Source organism: Palaemon carinicauda, chromosome 38, assembly GCF_036898095.1.
Source record: "Palaemon carinicauda isolate YSFRI2023 chromosome 38, ASM3689809v2, whole genome shotgun sequence".
Classification (NCBI taxonomy): domain Eukaryota; kingdom Metazoa; phylum Arthropoda; class Malacostraca; order Decapoda; family Palaemonidae; genus Palaemon; species Palaemon carinicauda.
Genome location: NC_090762.1, coordinates 48,878,303 through 48,900,765, shown reverse-complemented (window position 1 = coordinate 48,900,765; position 22,463 = coordinate 48,878,303). Strand labels below are relative to the sequence as shown.

The following is a 22,463-nucleotide window of genomic DNA, read 5'->3' as shown; positions in this document are numbered from 1 at the left end:
ACACAAACACTTGCGAAACAACCCTAAATCTTGCAAAAAAAAACTATATTTTAGGAAAATTTGTAAAACCCATTAAGAATTTATTTCAACAAGACTACAGACTACAGAAACATCTTGACTTGTAGGACTTGCCAAGTATCATGAGTTGTATACAGTTCTGCAACTCTAAATTACTCCATACAATTACACTACAAAACTGTATCATGCACAGAAAAATATTAGTCTTGAACATAAGACAAAATCAGCCAAACTAAGTCACTTCCCAACATCATATGGATCACTCAACCAATGAGCATCCAACTCAACACACTAAGAGGAAGTTTTCATAAAACCGAACTCTCTTCCAAAAAAAAACACTATCCTCCAGTCAACAATGTCCATAAAGCATTACATGGTCATTAGTCAGTATATATCAACATGGTCATTAGTCAGTATATATCAATCTGGAATAAGGGGGTTTATTTCAATTTAAATACAGCAAAAATTAGCTCATCTTATTATTGTGCTCGATAACAATTCACAATTTCTTACCAGATAGCCTTTCACTAAGGATATGCATCTTTAAATCTCCTTGCTTTATTTCTTTCTTCACATCTTGGATGTCCTTTTTCAACATCTGCATCCTTTGTTTACGTGCATGGACTGTCACAGCTTTATCCACCTGAAAACAATTAGTATTTCAAACATTTGAAATTATAAAAAGTAAATTTGTCCTGTACAGTTTATATAAAACTAAATAAAAATAAAAACATTTCAAGTCATTTGTATTTTTCTTAGCTATACAAATTTAAGTTTTTTAGGTAGTAGCGAGTATGTTTTCAGTGGGAAACTGGAAAGCTAGACAACTGCTGAATCATTTAACAAGCAGCTAAGCGAAAGGTGGGAGCAAGGGCAAGGAGCCCCATCCCCTTACCTGTCAAAGTCTCTTCACTTATAACCTTTCTGCTAAGGACTGAGGACACAGATTTGTAAAGCTAGGAAAAATACAAATTAATATTTTCCTACACAAATACAAACCACCATCCTTTAGGTAGAAAGACTTACTGCATGGTGAGTTAAAAGTACTCCTGGAACCAAATTGGTAGGTTTTTCCTTGGAAATATCAATCTACCTTGTCCCGGACAGGAACGAAGGAAATGACTCCAGTGACCTCCTATCTGTCTATCATTGGGATGAATAGATTAATAAGGCCTGGCCTGTCCAAGAAGATTGGTATGTGGTCTAAAGAGGGATCCCTTTCCCCAAGGAGATCACAGTTCAGAATAATTTACCTGACATGTGATGACCAAAGGGTTGGTAAATATTCCACCATCCTAGACTCTAGGTTCTAAAGAATAGAGCTCAGAAGTATAGTCTACCATCATCAAGTCAGATCCAGTGAGTAAAGCTTCGACCACTTTGTCCCCAAGATAGGGACAAAAAGAATTGAATAGCTAGTTATTCTGCCTCCTTTCCAGACTTACATCTATATGGTACCATAGATAAGATGTTTACCATCCCTTATGGGATTTGGGTGGGTTAGCTACAACACTACTCAAGCAGCCACCACAAGACCAAGCGCAAAGGCGTCAAGGGGCCATGAAGATAGTCTGGTGCATACACACCCCCAACCTTCACCCCAAGGTTGACTGCAAGATTCCTCTTGACGGCAAGGGTAGGGCGTAGCCCTCGACTTGGTAAGTTTTAGGTCCTAGCTGGAGCCTTGGCTCTCTCAGCAGTCGAGGTATATGCATTATGGATCAATTTCCAAAATTAGAAAGAGATCGTGTTCTACACACCTCATTTTTGGTTCTGGCCGTGCTAAGGAAGAGTTGCCGACATTCAGGTCTGAGGAGTCAAATCTTCTTCAGATAGCACTGCAGAGCCCTCTCGAGGCAAAAAGCCTCTTCTCTCTGTGCCACTCCACGCTTCACAAAGAGATGGGATTGAGAAGGGTTCGAACCTGGGGTCGTGCCACGACAGGGTCCAAGTTTGGAGCTCCTACATCTCTCAAAGTGGGAGACTAAGGTAGAGAGACCATGTCACTCCCCTAACTTTTTTACCAATTATAAAGCAATAGAGACAATCTTGAGAGTCAGAACCTTAACCAAGACTTTTTCAAAGGCTTCGATGAGGTACCAAGAACAAGAATGTTAGCAGCAACTCCTATGAGGAGAGATCCATCCCCGTCGATCATAAGACTAAAGTCTGGGCGGTGTAGCTTTGACAGCCACTACTAAGAGGAACTTCTCCAAACCAGGAATAAATGAAAATCTGCAATCTAGTCTAGAGATGACCCGACTCGAGAAGAATTCCTTCTATAATACAGTATACATCATAGAGAATAAACAACTTTCCCAGAGAGAGTGAGGGCCTAGGTAGTTCCTTCAAGATCTCGACAAAGGAAAACGGGAAACCATTCTGCATGAGGCTATCTTGGAGTCACACGAATTTACTAGAGTTCCGGCATAATCACACGTGGCAGATTAGCCAACATACAAGGGTTGAATAGAGATAGGACATAATCAGTGTTGGAAGGCAACTTCGAACATGGGGGGGTAGAGGCCCCGGGCATTTCCTATCTCGCCGTATAGCGAAAAGGTTGATCACCCGGAACCAGCCAGAAGCCTCTGTTATTCTGGGTTGTAGAGACCACTCTGACATCACATCCTTCCTTTGAAGACTAAGCGTGTCTGCAAGACAATCCTTTTCCTCGAAATGTGATTGGCTGATAACTCCCCGGGATGAAATGCCTTACTGAAATGCATCTGCTTCGTCAGTATGTAGAGCTAGACGTAAGCCAATATAGTGGTGATGTTGCAAAATCCCACGGGAGGTGTCCTCAAAGTTCTTGGAAGGCTTGTAATACTATAAAGGTTGCTAGTCCCAAGATGACCGTGTTGTTCAAGCATGCGCCTCTTCCCTATTTCAATGTGTGAGTACAGTTGCATGTCAGGACTCTCTTATGAGCGTTTCTTGTTAACCAACAGGTAAGATTGACCCAAGCCTTCTGTCCTGCCAGCACAAAGAAGGATGGCAATCCCAGAAAACTAACCAGTGATTCTTCAAACAGTACTGTACTTGAAGAGATCTTTGGCGAAGAAGCTAATTTTAGGTGCGAGCTTCTCCAGTCAGGAGAGGTGACTGAGAAAATTCTGCCCACACTGTGGGAGTTCCGTATGACAGAACAAATGTATTACCTCCTTAGGCTTGTTGATATTACTGTATTGTCTAACTGCTTGAATCTCGCTGTTACCAGCATGCCCGAGTGTTTCAACCTCAGCTTGGGTATGTGATTAAACTTTTCCTCGGTTATACAATCCCCAGCTTATGACAAAAGTGGAAAAGTTGAACTCGATACTATCGCTACTGCCACTCGAAGGAGGCTATTATCACCCTCTTTAGAGATACATCCACAGTTGTATATATCCCTTGCAGTGGCCCCAAGTTACTACTGAGGGAAACATCTGAATGAACATCTGAAGAGTGGCATTCAGTTCAGAGCGCAGAGACTTGAACTATACATCAAACTGTAGTGGGAGAAAAGAGGTACTAATAATGGACTGATGCATGAATATTTCAGATCCACACAAAACAAGAAGTTTTCCTCTCATGGAATTCTGTGAACGTGATCTACTCCAACATCCCTTCTACTTCTGTCTGAAAGGCCAGGGTTTTTGGGGATGTTGATAGAATGGATGAGTACTCTATAGGCAAATAGTGAAAGGCGGGCGCAAAGGTTTGAAGAAAGAAGAGCCTATCCTGAAGGACTCACAGTACCAAAAGTTTAGACCTATGCTTCTGATGGTTTGCCACAGGCATGACAAGCAATCCCCTACTCTCTGACGAACCCTCTTCTTCCCTTCTGCCATCCCACTACCTAGAAGAAACAGGTTTGTTGTCCTTTATCATTCTTTTGAGAGTTGCATGTGCCAATTCCTTTTGTAAAGTTGTGGGCAGTCCTGCCAGGGTCTAAGAAAGGCAAGAAGGCTTTCCTTGCAAATGCCGGACCAAAGAGTTTCGAAGTGACAGACACACTTCTGAGGTAACTTATTTGTGAATAATGTGCCCCACGCAGCCATAGGGATGGCCAGGGCCCTTGAGAGATACCTATGTACTGTACTGCTCAATGACTAAGGTGCCCACCCCGAAAAAAATGCATCCTGGCATCCTCTCTGCAACCGTTGTACTTCGATAGTGTCCACAGGCGTCAGTCAGAAATACTGATTCAAAATTGTCTGTCTCCAACACTGGTAGGGGTAGGGCACACGAATTCTGAGTACTGTACCTTCATACCCAGCCCGTAAAGAGGGTACAACCAATGTTGCCAAACTGGCGGGAATTCCGCTAGTTCTGGCGTATTCAGAAGTTGGTTTGCAGGTTTTGAGCCGCTGCTGTGGGCAGCAGGAAATCTGGTGTATTTCTAAAATAGTTCTCTATATTAAGCAGTTTTTGAATATTTAAGGACTTGTTACCCAATACTTAATTAGAAATTTACAATTATGAACCAAATTCAAGAATATGTATGACTTCAATATAATATAAAAAAAGATTTATAGAGGAATACGAGAATGAACAGTACAGAGCAATTATGACACTAAAATTCCATGCAGTTTCATGACATCTGAAAACTACCAGTTTTTGGACTGAAAATGCTGGTTGTGAAGGCTTGTCTAGTGGATTTCAGTCAGTTACATTTGGCAACGTGTTACTCGGATGAACCATTCCCCAATCAGAATATAATTGCGTAACCTGGGACTGAAGGCGGCAAGGGAAGGCCGCAACAGTGGGGAAAAGATTCCTGAAAATAATACAGCATGATAGTAGTCATACTCTTCCTCTGCTAGACCACAGCCCCATGTCTCACGGGCAGAAGATACCCCCAGCCCTCACTCATTGGTCTTACAATGCATGCCCATGCACAATGAAGGCTTCAAATGTTGTCATCTTTTCAATTTGCTGTACGGAAGTGTTGCAAGATGAAGGAGGAGAGGTAGGAGTCCAATGATCATTATCATTATTGCTTGCTAGGCTACAACCCTAGTTGGAAAAGCAGGATGCTATAAGCCCAAGTCTCCAACAGGGAAAAATAGCTCAGTGAGGAAAGGAAATATGTTATTTTCATTAGTAAAATAAATTTTTGAATATACTTACCCGATGATCATGTAGCTGTCAACTCCGTTGCCCGACAGAAATCTACGGTCGGGATACGCCAGCGATCGCTATCCAGGTGGGGGTGTACACAACAGCGCCATCTGTGAGTAGGTACTCAAGTACTTCTTGTCAACAAGAACTCAATTTTCTCCTCGGTCCACTGGTTCTCTATGGGGAGGAAGGGCGGGTCCTTAAATTCATGATCATCGGGTAAGTATATTCAAAAATTTATTTTACTAATGAAAATAACATTTTTCAATATTAATCTTACCCGATGATCATGTAGCTGATTCACACCCAGGGTGGTGGGTGGAGACCAGCATACATGTTAACAAAAGAAGCTAAGTATCCCGTATTTCATTTTATCAGTTATTCAAAATAACAAACATAAAATAAATAAGTACCTGGTAAGGAAGTCGACTTGAACTATTACTCTGCCTTTTTTAAGTACGTCTTCCTTACTGAGCCTAGCGGTCCTCTTAGGATGCTGAACGACTCCTAGGTGCTGAAGTATAAAGGGCTGCAACCCATACTAAAGGACCTCATCACAACCTCTAACCTAGGCGCTTCTCAAGAAAGAATTTGACCACCCGCCAAATCAACCAGGATGGGGAAGGCTTCTTAGCCTTCCGTACAACCCAAAAAACAACAATAAAAAGTATTCAAGAGAAAGATTAAAAAGGTTATGGGATTATGGGAATGTAGTGGCTGAGCCCTCACCTACTACTGCACTCGCTGCTACGAATGGTCCCAGGGTGTAGCAGTTCTCGTAAAGAGACTGGACATCTTTGAGATAGAATGATGCGAACACTGACTTGCTTCTCCAATAGGTTGCATCCATAACACTCTGCAGAGAACGGTTCTGTTTGAAGGCCACTGAAGTAGCAACAGCTCTCACTTCATGTGTCCTTACCTTCAGCAAAGCAAGGTCTTCTTCCTTCAGATGAGAATGTGCCTCTCTAATCAGAAGCCTGATGTAGTAAGAAACTGCGTTCTTAGACATCGGTAGAGTAGGCTTCTTGATAGCACACCATAAGGCTTCTGATTGTCCTCGTAATGGCTTTGACCTTCTTAAATAGTACCTAAGAGCTCTTACTGGGCAAAGTACTCTCTCTAGTTCGTTCCCCACCAAGTTGGAAAGGCTTGGGATCTCGAACGACTTAGGCCAAGGACGGGAAGGAAGCTCGTTTTTAGCCAAAAAACCGAGCTGCAAGGAACATGTAGCCGTTTCAGATGTAAAACCTATGTTCCTGCTGAAGGCGTGGATCTCACTGACTCTTTTAGCTGTTGCTAAGCACACGAGGAAAAGAGTTTTTAATGTGAGGTCCTTAAAAGAGGCTGATTGGAGCGGTTCAAATCTTGATGACATTAGGAACCTTAAAACCACGTCTAGATTCCAGCCTGGTGTGGACAACCGACGTTCCTTTGAGGTCTCAAAAGACCTAAGGAGGTCCTGTAGATCTTTGTTGGTGGAAAGATCCAAGCCTCTGTGGCGGAATACCGCTGCCAACATACTTCTGTAACCCTTAATCGTAGGAGCTGATAGGGATCTTACGTTCCTTAGATGTAACAGGAAGTCAGCAATCTGGGTTACAGTGGTACTGGTTGAGGAAACTGCATTCGCCTTGCACCAGCTTCGGAAGACTTCCCATTTAGACTGATAGACTCTGAGAGTGGATGTCCTCCTTGCTCTGGCAATCGCTCTGGCTGCCTCCTTCGAAAAGCCTCTAGCTCTTGAGAGTCTTTCGATAGTCTGAAGGCAGTCAGACGAAGAGCGTGGAGGTTTGGGTGTACCTTCTTTACGTGAGGTTGACGCAGAAGGTCCACTCTTAGAGGAAGAGTCCTGGGAACGTCGACTAGCCATTGCAGTACCTCGGTGAACCATTCTCTCGCGGGCCAGAGGGGAGCAACCAACGTCAGCCGTGTCCCTTTGTGAGAGGCGAACTTCTGAAGTACCCTGTTGACAATCTTGAACGGCGGGAACGCATACAGGTCGAGATGGGACCAATCCAGCAGAAAGGCATCCACGTGAACTGCTGCTGGGTCTGGAATCGGAGAACAATACATCGGGAGCCTCTTGGTCATCGAGGTAGCGAATAGATCTATGGTTGGCTGACCCCACAGGGCCCATAGTCTGCTGCAAACATTCTTGTGAAGGGTCCACTCTGTGGGGATGACCTGACCCTTCCGGCTGAGGCGATCTGCCATGACATTCATATTGCCCTGAATGAACCTCGTTACAAGCGAAAGCTTTCGATCTTTTGACCAAATGAGGAGGTCCCTTGCGATCTCGAACAACTTCCTCGAATGAGTCCCTCCCTGCTTGGAGATGTAAGCCAAGGCTGTGGTGTTGTCGGAGTTCACCTCCACCACCTTGTTTAGCTGGAGGGACTTGAAGTTTATCAAGGCCAGATGAACCGCCAACAACTCCTTGCAATTGATGTGAAGTGTCCTTTGCTCCTGATTCCATGTGCCCGAGCATTCCTGTCCGTCCAGTGTCGCACCCCAGCCCGTGTCCGATGCGTCCGAGAAGAGACGGTGGTCGGGGGTCTGAACAGCCAATGGTAGACCTTCCTTGAGAAGAATGCTGTTCTTCCACCACGTTAGAGTAGACCTCATCTCTTCGGAAACAGGCACTGAGACCGCCTCTAGCGTCATGTCCTTTATCCAGTGAGCAGCTAGATGATACTGAAGGGGGCGGAGGTGGAGTCTCCCTAACTCGATGAACTGGGCCAGCGATGAAAGTGTCCCTGTTAGACTCATCCACTGCCTGACTGAACATCGGTTCCTTCTCAGCATGCTCTGGATGCATTCTAGGGCTTGATTGATCCTTGGGGCCGACGGAAAAGCCCGAAAAGCTCGACTCTGAATCTCCATACCTAGATAGACAATGGTCTGGGATGGGACGAGCTGGGACTTCTCTATATTGACCAGGAGGCCCAGTTCCTTGGTCAGATCCATAGTCCATCTGAGATTCTCCAGACAGCGACGACTTGTTGGAGCTCTTAAAAGCCAGTCGTCCAAATAGAGGGAGGCTCTGATGTCTGCCAAGTGAAGGAATTTCGCAATATTCCTCATCAGTCTGGTAAACACAAGAGGTGCCGTGCTTAGGCCAAAGCACAGGGCTTGGAACTGGTACACAACCTTTCCAAAGACGAACCTTAGGAAAGGTTGGGAGTCTGGATGGATGGGGACGTGAAAGTACGCGTCTTTCAGGTCTAACGAGACCATCCAGTCCTCCTGCCTGACCGCTGCTAGGACCGACTTCGTCGTCTCCATCGTGAACGTCTGCTTGGTGACAAAAGCATTGAGAGCACTGACGTCCAGCACTGGTCTCCAACCTCCTGTCTTCTTCGCTACCAGGAAGAGACGGTTGTAGAAGCCCGGGGATTGATGGTCCCGGACTATGACTACCGCTTCCTTTTGTAGCAAGAGCGACACCTCTTGTTGCAACGCTAGCCTCTTGTCCTTCTCCTTGTAGTTGGGAGAGAGGTTGATGGGAGATGTAGCTAGAGGGGGACTGCGGCAGAACGGAATCCTGTATCCCTCCCTTAGCCACTTCACAGACTGAGCGTCTGCACCTCTGCTCTCCCAAGCTTGCCAGAAGGTCTTGAGTCTGGCTCCCACTGCTGTCTGGAGAGGAAGGCAGTCAGAACTTGCCTTTTGCGGACTTGGAACCCTTCTTGGATTTGCCACGGTGACTGTCGGCACGGGTACCTCCTCTGCTGGAGGTTCTGCCATGAAAGGGCGGGATGAACCTAGTTGCAGGAGTGTCTACTGCTGCAGGGTGGAAGGGTCTAGGCACGGAAGGTAAGGTTTTAGCCTTACGTGCAGAAGATGCCATCAGATCATGGGTATCCTTCTGGATAAGAGAGGCAGCCATCCCCTTAATCAGCTCCTCCGGAAACAGACACTTGGAGAGAGGAGCAAACAACAACTCTGACTTCTGGCAAGGAGTGATACCAGCCGATAAGAAGGAGCAAAGATGTTCTCTCTTCTTGAGCACTCCCGACACGTACGAAGCCGCAAGTTCACCAGACCCATCCCGAATGGCTTTGTCCATGCTAGACATGATCAGCATGGCAGAGTCCCTATCTGAAGGGGAAGTCTTCCTGCTTAAGGCTCCCAAACACCAATCGAGGAAGTTGAAGATCTCGAAGGCACGAAAGACTCCCTTCAACAGATGATCCATATCAGAAAAGGACCAGCAGATCTTCGATCGTCTCATAGCCAACCTGCGGGGAGAGTCAACCAGACTTGAGAAGTCGCCCTGGGCAGAGGCAGGAACTCCCAAGCCGGGTTCCTCTTCCGTGGCATACCAGACGCTCGACTTGGAAGCAAGCTTGGTAGGCGGAAAGATGAAAGCAGTCTTTCCCAGTTGCTTCTTGGAATGCAACCACTCTCCCATAACCCTCAAAGCTCTCTTAGATGATCGTGCGAGAACAAGCTTGGTGAAGGCAGGCGCAGCAGACTGCATGCCCAGAGCAAACTCGGAGGGAGGAGAGCGAGGGGTTGCAGACACAAACTGCTCAGGATACAAGTCCCTGAACAAGGCAAGGACTTTACGAACGTCTAAGGAGGGAGGCGTAGACTTGGGCCCTTCAAAGTCAGAGTGCGGTTCATCCAAATGTGCAGCTTCGTCATCCGATACTCCATCATCCGAAAGCTGAGTAGGAAGTGGCAAAGGCAGAGCAGAAAGCTGAACGGCTGAATCCGGCAGTACGGGAGCATGCGTAGCTGCGGATCCAACATCATGCCGCTGCTGGTCAGACTGCGAGCTGGCAACAACAAAAGCAGAGTGCTGGTGCGTGGGAGGGGCTGCGGTGGGTTGCGGAGCATGCTGTATGGTATGCGGAGCATGCTGTATGGTATGCGGAGCATGCCGCATGGGTTGCGGAGAATGCCGCATAGTGCTGGAACCCGGCAGCTCTACAGCACCTTCCCACTGCTGATGCGGTAGCTCACGCATGTCAACGGATGGTGCAGCAAGAATGTGCGTCTGGCAGGGTGGACTGCGCATCGGTGGTGGAGCTCTCACAGGTGGAGTGTGGGAGCAGGCAGCCGCAGTATCTGCTGAGCGCACAACCTCGGCGGGTTGTAGGTTAACAGGTGCAGTGTTAACCTTCTCAGCATGATACTCCTGCATGAATGCCGCAAGCTGAGACTGCATAGTCTGCAGCATGGACCACTTAGGGTCTACCGTGGTTGGAGCAACAACAGACGGAGCAGTAGCCTGTTGTGGAACCACTCTACCTCTCTTGGGAGGTGTGCAGTCATCAGATGACTGCAGCGAGTCCGAACTGACCCAGTGGCTACACCTGGGCCGTTGGACTCGCTCGGAAGGGACCTTACGTTTGAGCGGTCGTGAAACCTTGGTCCATCGTTTCCTCCTGGAAACTTCTTCCACAGACGAGGAATGTAAGGGCTCATTCGTCTGTTTGTGGATGGGACGATCTTTGACAGATACGTCCGCAACCACTGAGGATACATCCGTGCGCCGATCAAGGCCTGCCGAACCCTTTGGTCCTTCAACATTGCTTCTCCCCTGGGCTTGGGAGCTTGCAAGAGGTCCCGGACTGGGAGGACGACTGGCACGCACAGATGTACCCTCATGCGCAACACTGACACTGACACTTTTCACATCACTAGCACTGATAACACTTCCCACTGCACTTTTCGTTTTCAGCTCTCTGACATCTGCCAAGAGCTGATTACGGTCATTAGCCAATGACTCCACTCTGTCACCGAGAGCCTGAATGGCACGCAACATATCCGCCATGGATGGCTGAGCACTAGTAGCAGGTTCGGGGGTCACCACCACAGGGGAAGGAAAAGGTTGAGGGGCATGGGGAGAGGAAAAATCCACAGAGCGAGAAGAACTCCTCCTGATTCTCTCCTTCTCTAACCTACGTGCATTTTTAAGGAATTCGTTAAAATCGAATTCCGAAAGCCCAGCGCATTCCCCACATCGATCTTCCAATTGACAGGATTTACCCCTACAATTGGAACAAACGGTGTGAGGATCTATAGAGGCCTTCGGAAGACGCCTAGCACAAGTCCTAACGCTACACTGCCTGTACTTAGGGACTTGAGACTGGTCAGACATCTTGAATTTTAGAAGTAGTCAAGGGGGAATTCCAAAATCTAGCAAAGTTCGTTAACAATTAATCCAAATTAATTCCAAAAGCTTGCTAAGCTAATGATAAAGCTTCCTGAATAGCGAAGGCTAAACTCTAGAGTGAATACATCACCAAATCGTGAACAACAACTCCAGAATCAACAGCGTATCCAAGTAGGTCTTGCCGGCGGCACGACAGAGGAAAAATTGAGTTCTTGTTGACAAGAAGTACTTGAGTACCTACTCACAGATGGCGTTGTTGTGTACACCCCCACCTGGATAGCGATCGCTGGCGTATCCCGACCGTAGATTTCTGTCGGGCAACGGAGTTGACAGCTACATGATCATCGGGTAAGATTAATATTGAAAAAATCAAACTACAAGAGAAGTAATGAACAATGGAAATAAAATATTTCAGGAACAGTAACACCATTAAATAAATCTTTCATGTATAAACTATAAAAACTTCAAAAACAACAAGAGGAAGAGAGACAAGATAGAATAGTGTGCCAGAGTGTATCCTCAAGCAACAGAACTCTACCCAAAGACAGGGGAAGACCAATGGTACAGAGGTTAGGGCACTACCCAAGGCTAGAGAACAATGGTTTGATTTGGGATGTCCTTCTCTTAGAAGAGCTCCCTACAATGGTTGAATAATTTTTTCTATCCTTACCAAGAGGAAAGTACCACTGTATTTGTGTAAGAGGTAAGTAGCCACTGAACAACTACAGTGCAGTAAATAATCCTCTTGAATGAAGAATTGTTTGGTAATCTCAGTGTTGTTAGTTGTAAGAGAACAAGAGAATGTGGGAAGAACAGACCAGCCTATTTGGTGTATGTGTAGGCAAAGGGTCAACACGAGTCAACTTAGCCACCCGGGTAAGCAGGAACAAAACAAATGTCCCGCTTGGCTAATGGGGTAGGTCAAGGACGGTGGCTCCTCAACACCCGGATCTCAGTATTGATATTGTTCTTTAAATTTGTATGACTCTTTTAAAATTTTAGGTGTGATTCTCGACAGCAAATTTACTTTTGAGAAACACATTAGGTCTGTGTCTTCTTCAATTGCACAAAAAATTGGTTTATTAAGAAAGTCTTTTAAGATTTTCAGTGATCAATCTATTTTGAAGAAGTGTTTTAATTCTTTCATTCTACCTTGTTTTGAGTATTGCTCTCCTGTCTGGTGTTCAGCTGCTAATTCTCATCTTAATTTGTTGGACAGAAACTTACGGTCTATTAAATTTCTTATTCCTGATCTAGATATTAATCTTTGGCACCGTCGTTCAATTAGTTCATCATGCATGTTGCATAAGATTTTTCATAGCTCTGACCATCCTTTACATTCAGATCTTCCTGGACAATTTTATCCTGTTTTTAATACTGGGCAGGCAGTTAATTCTAATAGCCAGGCCTTCTCCATCTTCCGGCTCAATACTACACAGTATTCTAGAAGTTTTATTCCAGTTGTGACCAAGTTGTGGAATGATCATCCTAATTGGGTAGTTGAATCAGTAGACCTTCAAAAGTACAAATTTGCAGCAAATGTTTTTATTTTGACCAGACTGACATGAGTCTTTTTATAGTTTATATATAACATATCTGTTTTGACATTATTATTATTATTACAGTATTACTAGCCAAGCTACAACCCTAGTTGGAAAAGCAAGATGCTATGAGCCCAAGGGCTCCAATAGGGAAAAATAGCCCAGTGAGGAAAGGAAATAAGGAAATAAATAAATGATGAGAATCAATTAACAATATATCATTCTAAAAAACAGTAACAGCATCAAAACAGATATGTCCTATATAAACTATTAATATCAAAAACAGATATGTCATATATAAACAATAAAAAGACTCATGTCAGCCTGGTCAACATAAAAACATTTGCTCCAACTTTGAACTTTTGAAGTTCTACTGATTCAACTACCTGATTAGGAAGATCATTCCACAACTTGGTAACAGCTGGAATGAAGCTTCTAGAATACTGTGTAGTATTGAGTCTCATGATGGAGAAAGCCTGGCTATTAGAATTAATTGCCTGCCTAGTATTACGAACAGGATAGAATTGTCCAGGGAGATCTGAATATAAAGGATGGCCAGAGTTATAAAAAATCTTATACAACATGCATAATGAACTAATTGAACGGCAGTGCCAAAGATTAATATCTAGATCAGGAATAAGAAATTTAATAGACCGTAAGTTTCTGTCCAACAAATTAAGATGAGAATTAGCAGCTGAACACCAGACAGGAGAACAATACTCAAAACAAGGTAGAATGAAAGAATTAAAACACTTCTTCAAAATATGTTATTTTTATAATAAAATAAATTTTTGAATATACTTACCCGGTGATTATAATAGCTGCAACTCTGTTGCTCGACAGAAAACTCTAAGGTAAAACTCGCCAGCGATCGCTACACAGGTTGCGGGTGTGCCCAACAGCGCCATCTGTCGTCCAGATACCCAGTACTCAATGTAAACAAAGACTCAATTTTCTCCTCGTTCCACTGCGTCTCTATTGGGGAGGAAGGGAGGGTCCTTTAATTTATAATCACCGGGTAAGTATATTCAAAAATTTATTTTATTATAAAAATAACATTTTTCAATATTTAACTTAGCCGGTGATTATAATAGCTGATTCACACCCAGGGGGGTGGGTAGAGACCAGCAATATATGTTTACATTATTATGAGCTAAGAGTTTTTATTTCATTTTAGAAGTTATCAAAATAACAAAAATAAAATAAATAGGTACCTGGTAAGGAAGTCGACTTGAACAATTACTCTGCCTTTTTAAGTACGTCTTCCTTACGGAGCCTCGCGATCCTCTTAGGATGCTGATCGACCCCTAGGATCTGAAGTATCAAGGGTTGCAACCCATACAACAGGACCTCATCAAAACCCTTAATCTAGGCGCTTCTCAAGAAATGACTTTGACCACCCGCCAAATCGACCAGGATGCGAAAGGCTTCTTAGCCTTCCGGACAACCCAAAAACAACAATAATGTTATTTTCCTTAGTAAAATAAATTTTTGAATATACTTACCCGGTGATCATGTAGCTGCAACTCTGTTGCCCGACAGAAAAAACCTACGGTTGGGATACGCCAGCGATCGCTATACAGGTGGGGGTGTACAACAACAGCGCCATCTGTCGAGTAGGTACTCAGGTACTTCTTGTCAACAAGAACCAATTTTCTCCTCGGTCCACTGGGTCTCTATGGGGAGGAAGGGAGGGTCCTTAAATTCATGATCACCGGGTAAGTATATTCAAAAATTTATTTTACTAAGGAAAATAACATTTTTCAATATTAATCGTACCCGGTGATCATGTAGCTGATTCACACCCAGGGGGGTGGGTGGAGACCAGCATACATGTTAACATTAGAAGCTAAGTATCCCGTATTTCATTTTAGCAGTTATTCAAAATAACAAACATAAAATAAATAAGTACCTGGTAAGGAAGTCGACTTGAACCATTACTCTGCCTTTTAAGTACGTCTTCCTTACTGAGCCTCGCGATCCTCTTAGGATGCTGAGCGGACTCCTAGGTGCTGAAGTATGAAGGGCTGCAACCCATACTAAAGGACCTCATCACAACCTCTAATCTAGGCGCTTCTCAAGAAAGAATTTGACCACCCGCCAAATCAACCAGGATGCGAAAGGCTTCTTAGCCTTCCGTACAACCCAAAAACAACAATAAAAAGCATTTCAAGAGAAAGATTAAAAAAGGTTATGGGATTATGGGAATGTAGTGGTTGAGCCCTCACCTACTACTGCACTCGCTGCTACGAATGGTCCCAGGGTGTAGCAGTTCTCGTAAAGAGACTGGACATCTTTAAGGTAAAATGATGCGAACACTGACTTGCTTCTCCAATAGGTTGCATCCATTACACTCTGCAGAGAACGGTTCTGTTTGAAGGCCACTGAAGTAGCGACAGCTCTAACTTCATGTGTCCTTACCTTCAGCAAAGCATGGTCTTCCTCATTCAGATGAGAATGGGCTTCTCTAATAAAAAGTCTGATGTAATAAGAAACTGCGTTCTTCGACATCGGTAAAGAAGGTTTCTTAATAGAACACCATAAAGCTTCTGATTGTCCTCGTAATGGCTTTGTACGTCTTAAATAGTACTTAAGAGCTCTTACTGGGCATAGTACTCTCTCTTGTTCGTTTCCAACCAAACTGGACAGGCTTGGAATCTCGAACGATTTGGGCCAAGGACGAGAAGGGAGCTCGTTTTTAGCTAAAAAACCAAGCTGTAAGGAACATGTAGCCGTTTCAGATGTAAAACCTATGTTCCTGCTGAAGGCGTGTATCTCACTGACTCTTTTAGCTGTTGCTAAGCAAACGAGGAAAAGAGTCTTCAAAGTGAGATCTTTAAAAGAGGCTGATTGAAGCGGTTCGAACCTTGCTGACATCAGGAACCTTAAAACCACGTCTAAGTTCCAACCTGGTGTGGCTAACCGACGCTCCTTTGAGGTCTCAAAAGACTTAAGGAGGTCCTGTAGATCTTTGTTGGTGGAAAGATCTAAGCCTCTGTGGCGGAAGACTGCTGCCAACATGCTTCTGTAACCTTTGATCGTAGGAGCTGATAGGGATCTTACATTCCTTAGGTGTAAAAGGAAGTCAGCTATCTGCGTTACAGAGGTACTGGTTGAGGAAACTGAATTCGCCTTGCACCAGCTTCGGAAGACTTCCCATTTCGACTGGTAGACCTTGAGAGTGGATGTCCTCCTTGCTCTGGCAATCGCTCTGGCTGCCTCCTTCGAAAAGCCTCTAGCTCTTGAGAGTCTTTCGATAGTCTGAAGGCAGTCAGACGAAGAGCATGGAGGCTTGGGTGTACCTTCTTTACGTGCGGCTGACGCAGAAGGTCCACTCTTAGAGGAAGAGTCCTGGGAACGTCTACTAGCCATTGCAGTACCTCGGTGAACCATTCTCTCGCGGGCCAGAGGGGAGCAACCAACGTCAACCGTGTCCCTTCGTGAGAGGCGAACTTCTGCAGTACCTTGTTGACAATCTTGAACGGGGGAACGCATACAGGTCTAGATAGGACCAATCCAGAAGAAAGGCATCTACGTGAACTGCTGCTGGGTCCGGAATCGGTGAGCAATAATTTGGGAGCCTCTTGGTCATCGAGGTAGCGAACAGATCTATGGTGGGCTGACCCCACAGGGCCCATAGTCTGCTGCAAACATTCTTGTGAAGGGTCCACTCTGTAGGGATGACCTGACCCTTCCGGCTGAGGCGGTCTGCCATGACATTCATGTCGCCTTGAATGAACCTCGTTACAAGCGATATCTTTCGATCTCTTGACCAGGTGAGGAGGTCCCTTGCGATCTCGAACAACTTCCTCGAATGAGTCCCTCCTTGCTTGGAGATGTACGCCAAGGCTGTAGTGTGTCGGAGTTCACCTCCACCACCTTGCCTAGAAGGAGGGACTTGAAGCTTCTCAAGGCCAGATGAACTGCCAGTAGCTCCTTGCAGTTGATGTGAAGTGCTCTTTGATCCGGATTCCACGTGCCCGAGCATTCCCGACCGTCCAGTGTCGCACCCCAGCCCGTGTCCGATGCGTCCGAGAAGAGAAGGTGGTCGGGGGTCTGAACAGCCAGTGGTAGACCTTCCTTGAGAAGAATGCTGTTCTTCCACCAAGTCAGTGCAGACTTCATCTCTTCGGATATAGGAACTGAGACCGCTTCTAGCGTCATGTCCTTTCTCCAGTGAGCAGCTAGGTGATACTGAAGGGGTCGGAGGTGGAGTCTCCCTAACGCGATGAACTGGTCCAGCGATGAAAGCGTCCCTATTAGACTCATCCACTGTCTGACTGAACATCGGTTCCTTTTCAGCATGCTCTGGATGCATTCTTGGGCTTGACTGATTCAGGGGGCCGACGGAAAAGCCCGAAAAGCTCGACTCTGAATCTCCATACCTAGATAGACTATAGTTTGGGATGGGACGAGTTGGGACTTTTCTATATTGACCAGGAGACCCAATTCCTTGGTCAGATCCATAGTCCATTTGAGATTCTCCAGACAGCGACGACTTGACGGAGCTCTTAAAAGCCAGTCGTCCAAATAGAGGGAGGCTCTGATGTCTGCCAAATGCAGGAATTTGGCAATATTCCTCATCAGTTTGGTAAACACTAGAGGTGCCGTGCTTAGGCCAAAGCACAGGGCTTGGAACTGGTAAACGACCTTTCCAAAGACGAACCTTAGGAAAGGTTGGGAGTCTGGATGGACGGGGACGTGAAAGTACGAGACCATCCAGTCTTCCTTCCTGACCGATGCTAGCACCGACTTCGTCGTCTCCATGGTGAACGTCTGCTTGGTGACAAAGACATTTAGAGCACTGACATCCAGCACCGGTCTCCACCCTCCTGTCTTCTTCGCTACTAAGAAGAGACGGTTGTAGAAGCCCGGGGATTGATGGTCCCGGACTATGACTACCGCTCCCTTTTGTAGCAAGAGAGACACCTCTTGCTGTAAAGCTAGCCTCTTGTCCTCCTCTCTGTACCTGGGAGAGAGGTCGATGGGAGTAGTTGCTAGAGGGGGCTTGCGCAAGAATGGAATCCTGTACCCCTCTCTGAGCAACTTCACAGACTGTGCGTCTGCACCCCTGTTCTCCCAGGCCTGCCAGTAGTTCTTGAGCCTGGCTCCCACTGCTGTCTGGAGAGGTTGGCAGTCAGACTCTGCCTTTTGAGGACTTGGAACCCTTCTTCTTTTTGCCACGTTGACTATCGGCACGGGTACCTCCTCTGCTGGAGGTTCTGCCACGAAAGGGCGGAATGAACCTAGACGCTGGTGTGTCCATCCTAGGTCTAGGCACGGAAGGTAAAGCTGTGACTTTACGTGCGGATGACGCCACCAGGTCATGGGTATCCTTCTGGATCAACGAGGCGGCAATCCCCTTGATCAGCTCTTCAGGAAAGAGACACTTGGAAAGCGGAGCAAACATCAACTCTGACTTCTGACAAGGTGTGATCCCCGCCGACAAGAAGGAGCAAAGGTGATCTCGCTTCTTAAGAACTCCAGACACGTACGAAGCCGCAAGCTCGCCAGACCCATCCCGAATGGCTTTGTCCATGCATGACATGATGAGCATGGCAGAGTCCTTATCCGAAGGGGAGGTCTTTCTGCTTAACGCTCCCAAACACCAGTCCAGGAAGTTGAAGATCTCAAAAGCACGAAAAACTCCCTTCAAAAGATGGTCCATGTCCGAAAAGGTCCAGCAAATCTTGGAGCGTCTCATAGCCAGTCTGCGGGGAGAGTCTACCAGACTTGAGAAGTCGCCCTGGGCAGAGGCAGGAACTCCCAAGCCGAGATCTTCTCCCGTGGCATACCAGACGCTAGATTTGGAAGCAAGCTTGGTCGGTGGAAAGATGAAGGATGTCTTCCCAAGTTGCTTCTTGGACTGCAACCACTCTCCCAGTACCCTTAAAGCTCTCTTGGATGAGCGCGCGAGTACGAGCTTCGTAAAGGCAGGAGCTGCTGACTGCATGCCTAAAGCGAACTCAGAGGGAGGTGAGCGCGGGGTTGCAGACACAAACTGGTCCGGATACAACTCCTTAAACAGGGCAAGGACTTTCCTAAAGTCTAAGGAGGGAGGCGTAGTCTTGGGTTCCTCTATGTCGGAGTGTTGATCGTCCAAATGCGCAGCTTCGTCGTCATCAGAGACTCCTTCAACCGAATGCTGAGGAGGAAGCGGCAAAGGAGGAGAAGAAAGCTGAACGGCTGAATCCGGCAGCACGGGTGCATGCGTAGCTGCACTGGATCCAACATCATGCCGCTGCTGGTCAGTCTGAGAGCTGGCAACAACAAAAGCGGAGTGATGGTGCGTGGTGGGGACTGCCGTGGGTTGCGGAGACTGCCGCATTGCGTCAAAACACGGCAGCTTGACAGCACCTTCCCACTGCTGATGCGATAGCTCACGCATGTCAACGGAGGGTGCCGCACGTCGGCTAACGTCAACATGCGTCTGGCAGGGTCGACTGCGCATCGGTGGTGGAGCTCTCACAGCCGGAGTGTGGGAGCAGGCAGCCGCAGTGTCTGCTGAGCGCACAACCGTGGCAGGTTGTAGGTTAACAGGTGCAGTGTCAACCTTCTCAGCACGATACTCCTGCATGAAGGAAGCTAGCTGAGTCTGCATAGACTGCAGCATAGACCACTTAGGGTCTACAGCGGTTGGTGCGGCAACAGACGGAGTGATTGCCTGCTGCGGAACCACTCTACCTCTCTTGGGAGGTGTGCAGTCTTCGGAAGACTGCGGCGAGTCCGAACTGACCCAGTGGCTACACCTGGGCCGTTGGACTCGCTCGGAAGGGACCTTGCGCTTGAGAGGTCGTGAGACCTTGGTCCAGCGTTTCTGACGAGAAACTTCTTCCACAGACGAGGAATGAATGGGCTCACTCGTCTGTTTGTGGATGGGACGATCTCTGCAAGATACGTCCGCAACCACTGAGGGTACATCTGTACGCTGATCAAGGCCTGTCGAACCCTTTGGTCCTTCGACATTGCTTCTCCCCTGGGCTTGGGAGCTTGCAAGAGGTCCCGGACTGGGAGGACGACTGGCACGAACAGATGCACCCTCATGCGTAACACTGACACTGACACTTTTCACCGCACTTGCACTCACTACACTTCCCACTGCACTTTTCTCCTTCAACTCTTTGACATCGGCCAAGAGTTGATTGCGGTCATTAGCTAATGACTCCACTCTGTCACCAAGAGCCTGAATGGCACGCATCATGTCCGCCATCGAGGGTTGCTGAGAGCTAGTAGAAGGGTCGGGAGTCACCACTACAGGGGAAGGAAAAGGTTGAGGGGCATGGGGAGAGGAAAAATCAAAAGAGCGAGACGAACTCCTCCTGATCCTATCCTTCTCTAGCCTACGTGCATTCTTAAGGAATTCATTAAAATCGAATTCCGAAAGCCCAGCGCATTCCTCACATCGATCTTCCAATTGACAGGATTTACCCCTACAATTGGAACAAACGGTGTGAGGATCTATAGAGGCCTTCGGAAGACGCCTAGAACAGTCCCTAGCGCTACACTGCCTGTACTTGGGGACTTGAGTATGGTCAGACATCTTGAATTAGTCAAAGGGGGGAATCCAAAATCTATCCAAGTCGTCAACAAATAATCCAAATCTAATCAAAAAAGCTTGATAAGGTAATGATAATAACTCCTGTACAGCGAAAGCTAATATCTAGAGAGAATACATCACCAAATAGCGTGAAAATCAACTCCAGAAACAACAGCGTATCAAGTAGGTCTTGCCGGTGGCACGACAGAGGAAAAATTGGTTCTTGTTGACAAGAAGTACCTGAGTACCTACTCGACAGATGGCGCTGTTGTTGTACACCCCCACCTGTATAGCGATCGCTGGCGTATCCCGACCGTAGGTTTTTTCTGTCGGGCAACAGAGTTGCAGCTACATGATCACCGGGTAAGATTAATATTGAAAAAAAACATTTCAAGAGAAAGATTAAAAAGGTTATGGAATTAGGGAATTGTAGTGGTTGAGCCCTCACCCACTACTGCACTCGCTGCTACGAATGGTCCCAGAGTGTAGCAGTCCTCGTAAAGAGACTGGACATCCTTAAGATAAAAAGACGCGAACACTGACTTGCTTCTCCAATAGGTTGCGTCCATTATACTTCGCAGAGATCTATTTTGTTTAAAGGCCACGGAAGTTGCGACAGCTCTAACTTCGTGTGTCCTTACCTTCAGCAAAGCTTGGTCTTCCTCACTTAGATGGGAATGAGCTTCTCGTATTAACAGTCTGATAAAATAGGATAAAGCATTCTTTGACATAGGCAAAGATGGTTTCTTAACTGAACACCATAAAGCTTCAGACAGGCCTCGTAAAGGTTTAGTTCGTTTTAAATAGAACTTAAGAGCTCTCACAGGGCATAAGACTCTTTCTAGTTCATTTCCAACCATATTCGATAAGCTTGGAATATCGAACGATTTCGGCCAAGGTCGAGAAGGCAGCTCGTTTTTGGCTAGAAAACCAAGTTGTAGAGAACATGTAGCCCGTTTCAGATGAAAATCCGATGTTCTTGCTGAAGGCATGAATCTCACTGACTCTTTTAGCTGTGGCTAAGCATACCAGGAAAAGAGTTTTTAAGGTGAGATCTTTCAGGGAGGCTGATTGTAACGGCTCGAACCTGTCTGACATGAGGAATCTTAGTACCACGTCTAAATTCCAACCAGGTGTAACCAAACGACGCTCCTTCGTGGTCTCAAAAGACTTAAGGAGGTCCTGTAGATCTTTATTGTTAGAAAGATCTAAGCCTCTGTGATGGAAGACTGCTGCCAACATGCTTCTGTAACCCTTGATAGTGGGAGCTGAAAGAGATCGTTCTTTCCTCAGGTATAAGAGGAAGTCAGCTATTTGAGTTACAGAGGTACTGGTCGAGGATACAGATACTGACTTGCACCAGTTTCGGAAGACTTCCCACTTCGATTGGTAGACTCTAAGGGTGGATGTTCTCCTTGCTCTAGCAATCGCTCTGGCTGCCTCCTTCGAAAAGCCTCTAGCTCTCGAGAGTCTTTCGATAGTCTGAAGGCAGTCAGACGAAGAGCGTGGAGGCCTTGGTGTACCTTCTTTACGTGTGGCTGACGAAGAAGGTCCACCCTTAGAGGAAGAGTTCTGGGAACGTCTACTAGCCATCGAAGTACCTCGGTGAACCATTCTCTAGCGGGCCAGAGGGGAGCAACTAGCGTCAACCTTGTCCCTTCGTGAGAGGCGAACTTCTGCAGTACCTTGTTGACAATCTTGAACGGAGGGAATGCATATAGATCTAGATGTGACCAATCGAGGAGAAAGGCATCTATATGAACTGCTGCTGGGTCCGGGATTGGTGAGCAATATATTGGGAGCCTCTTGGTCATCGAGGTTGCGAAGAGATCTATGGTCGGCTGGCCCCAGGTGGCCCAAAGTCTCTTGCATACATCCTTGTGGAGGGTCCATTCTGTTGGAATTATTTGTCCCTTCCGACTGAGACAATCTGCCATGACATTCAAGTTGCCTTGGATGAACCTCGTTACTAGCGAAATGTTTAGACCTTTTGACCAGGTGAGGAGATCCCTTGCGATCTCGTACAACGTCAGTGAGTGGGTCCCTCCTTGCTTGGAGATGTACGCCAAAGCCGTGGTGTTGTCCGAGTTCACCTCCACCACTTTGCCTTGAAGGAGAGACCTGAAGCTTT

At 46.4% G+C, this 22,463-nt stretch overlaps 1 protein-coding gene across 1 annotated transcript in view; it reads right to left on the bottom strand.

Moving 5' to 3' along the window:
- LOC137630607 (DNA excision repair protein ERCC-6-like) overlaps positions 1 to 22,463 on the bottom strand; it is a 90,144-nt gene that overhangs the window by 44,096 nt on the left and 23,585 nt on the right. The window contains exon 3 of the mRNA XM_068362199.1: positions 532 to 661. Coding sequence (XP_068218300.1) covers positions 532 to 661 — 130 coding nt within the window. The remainder of the gene's footprint in view (positions 1 to 531; positions 662 to 22,463) is intronic.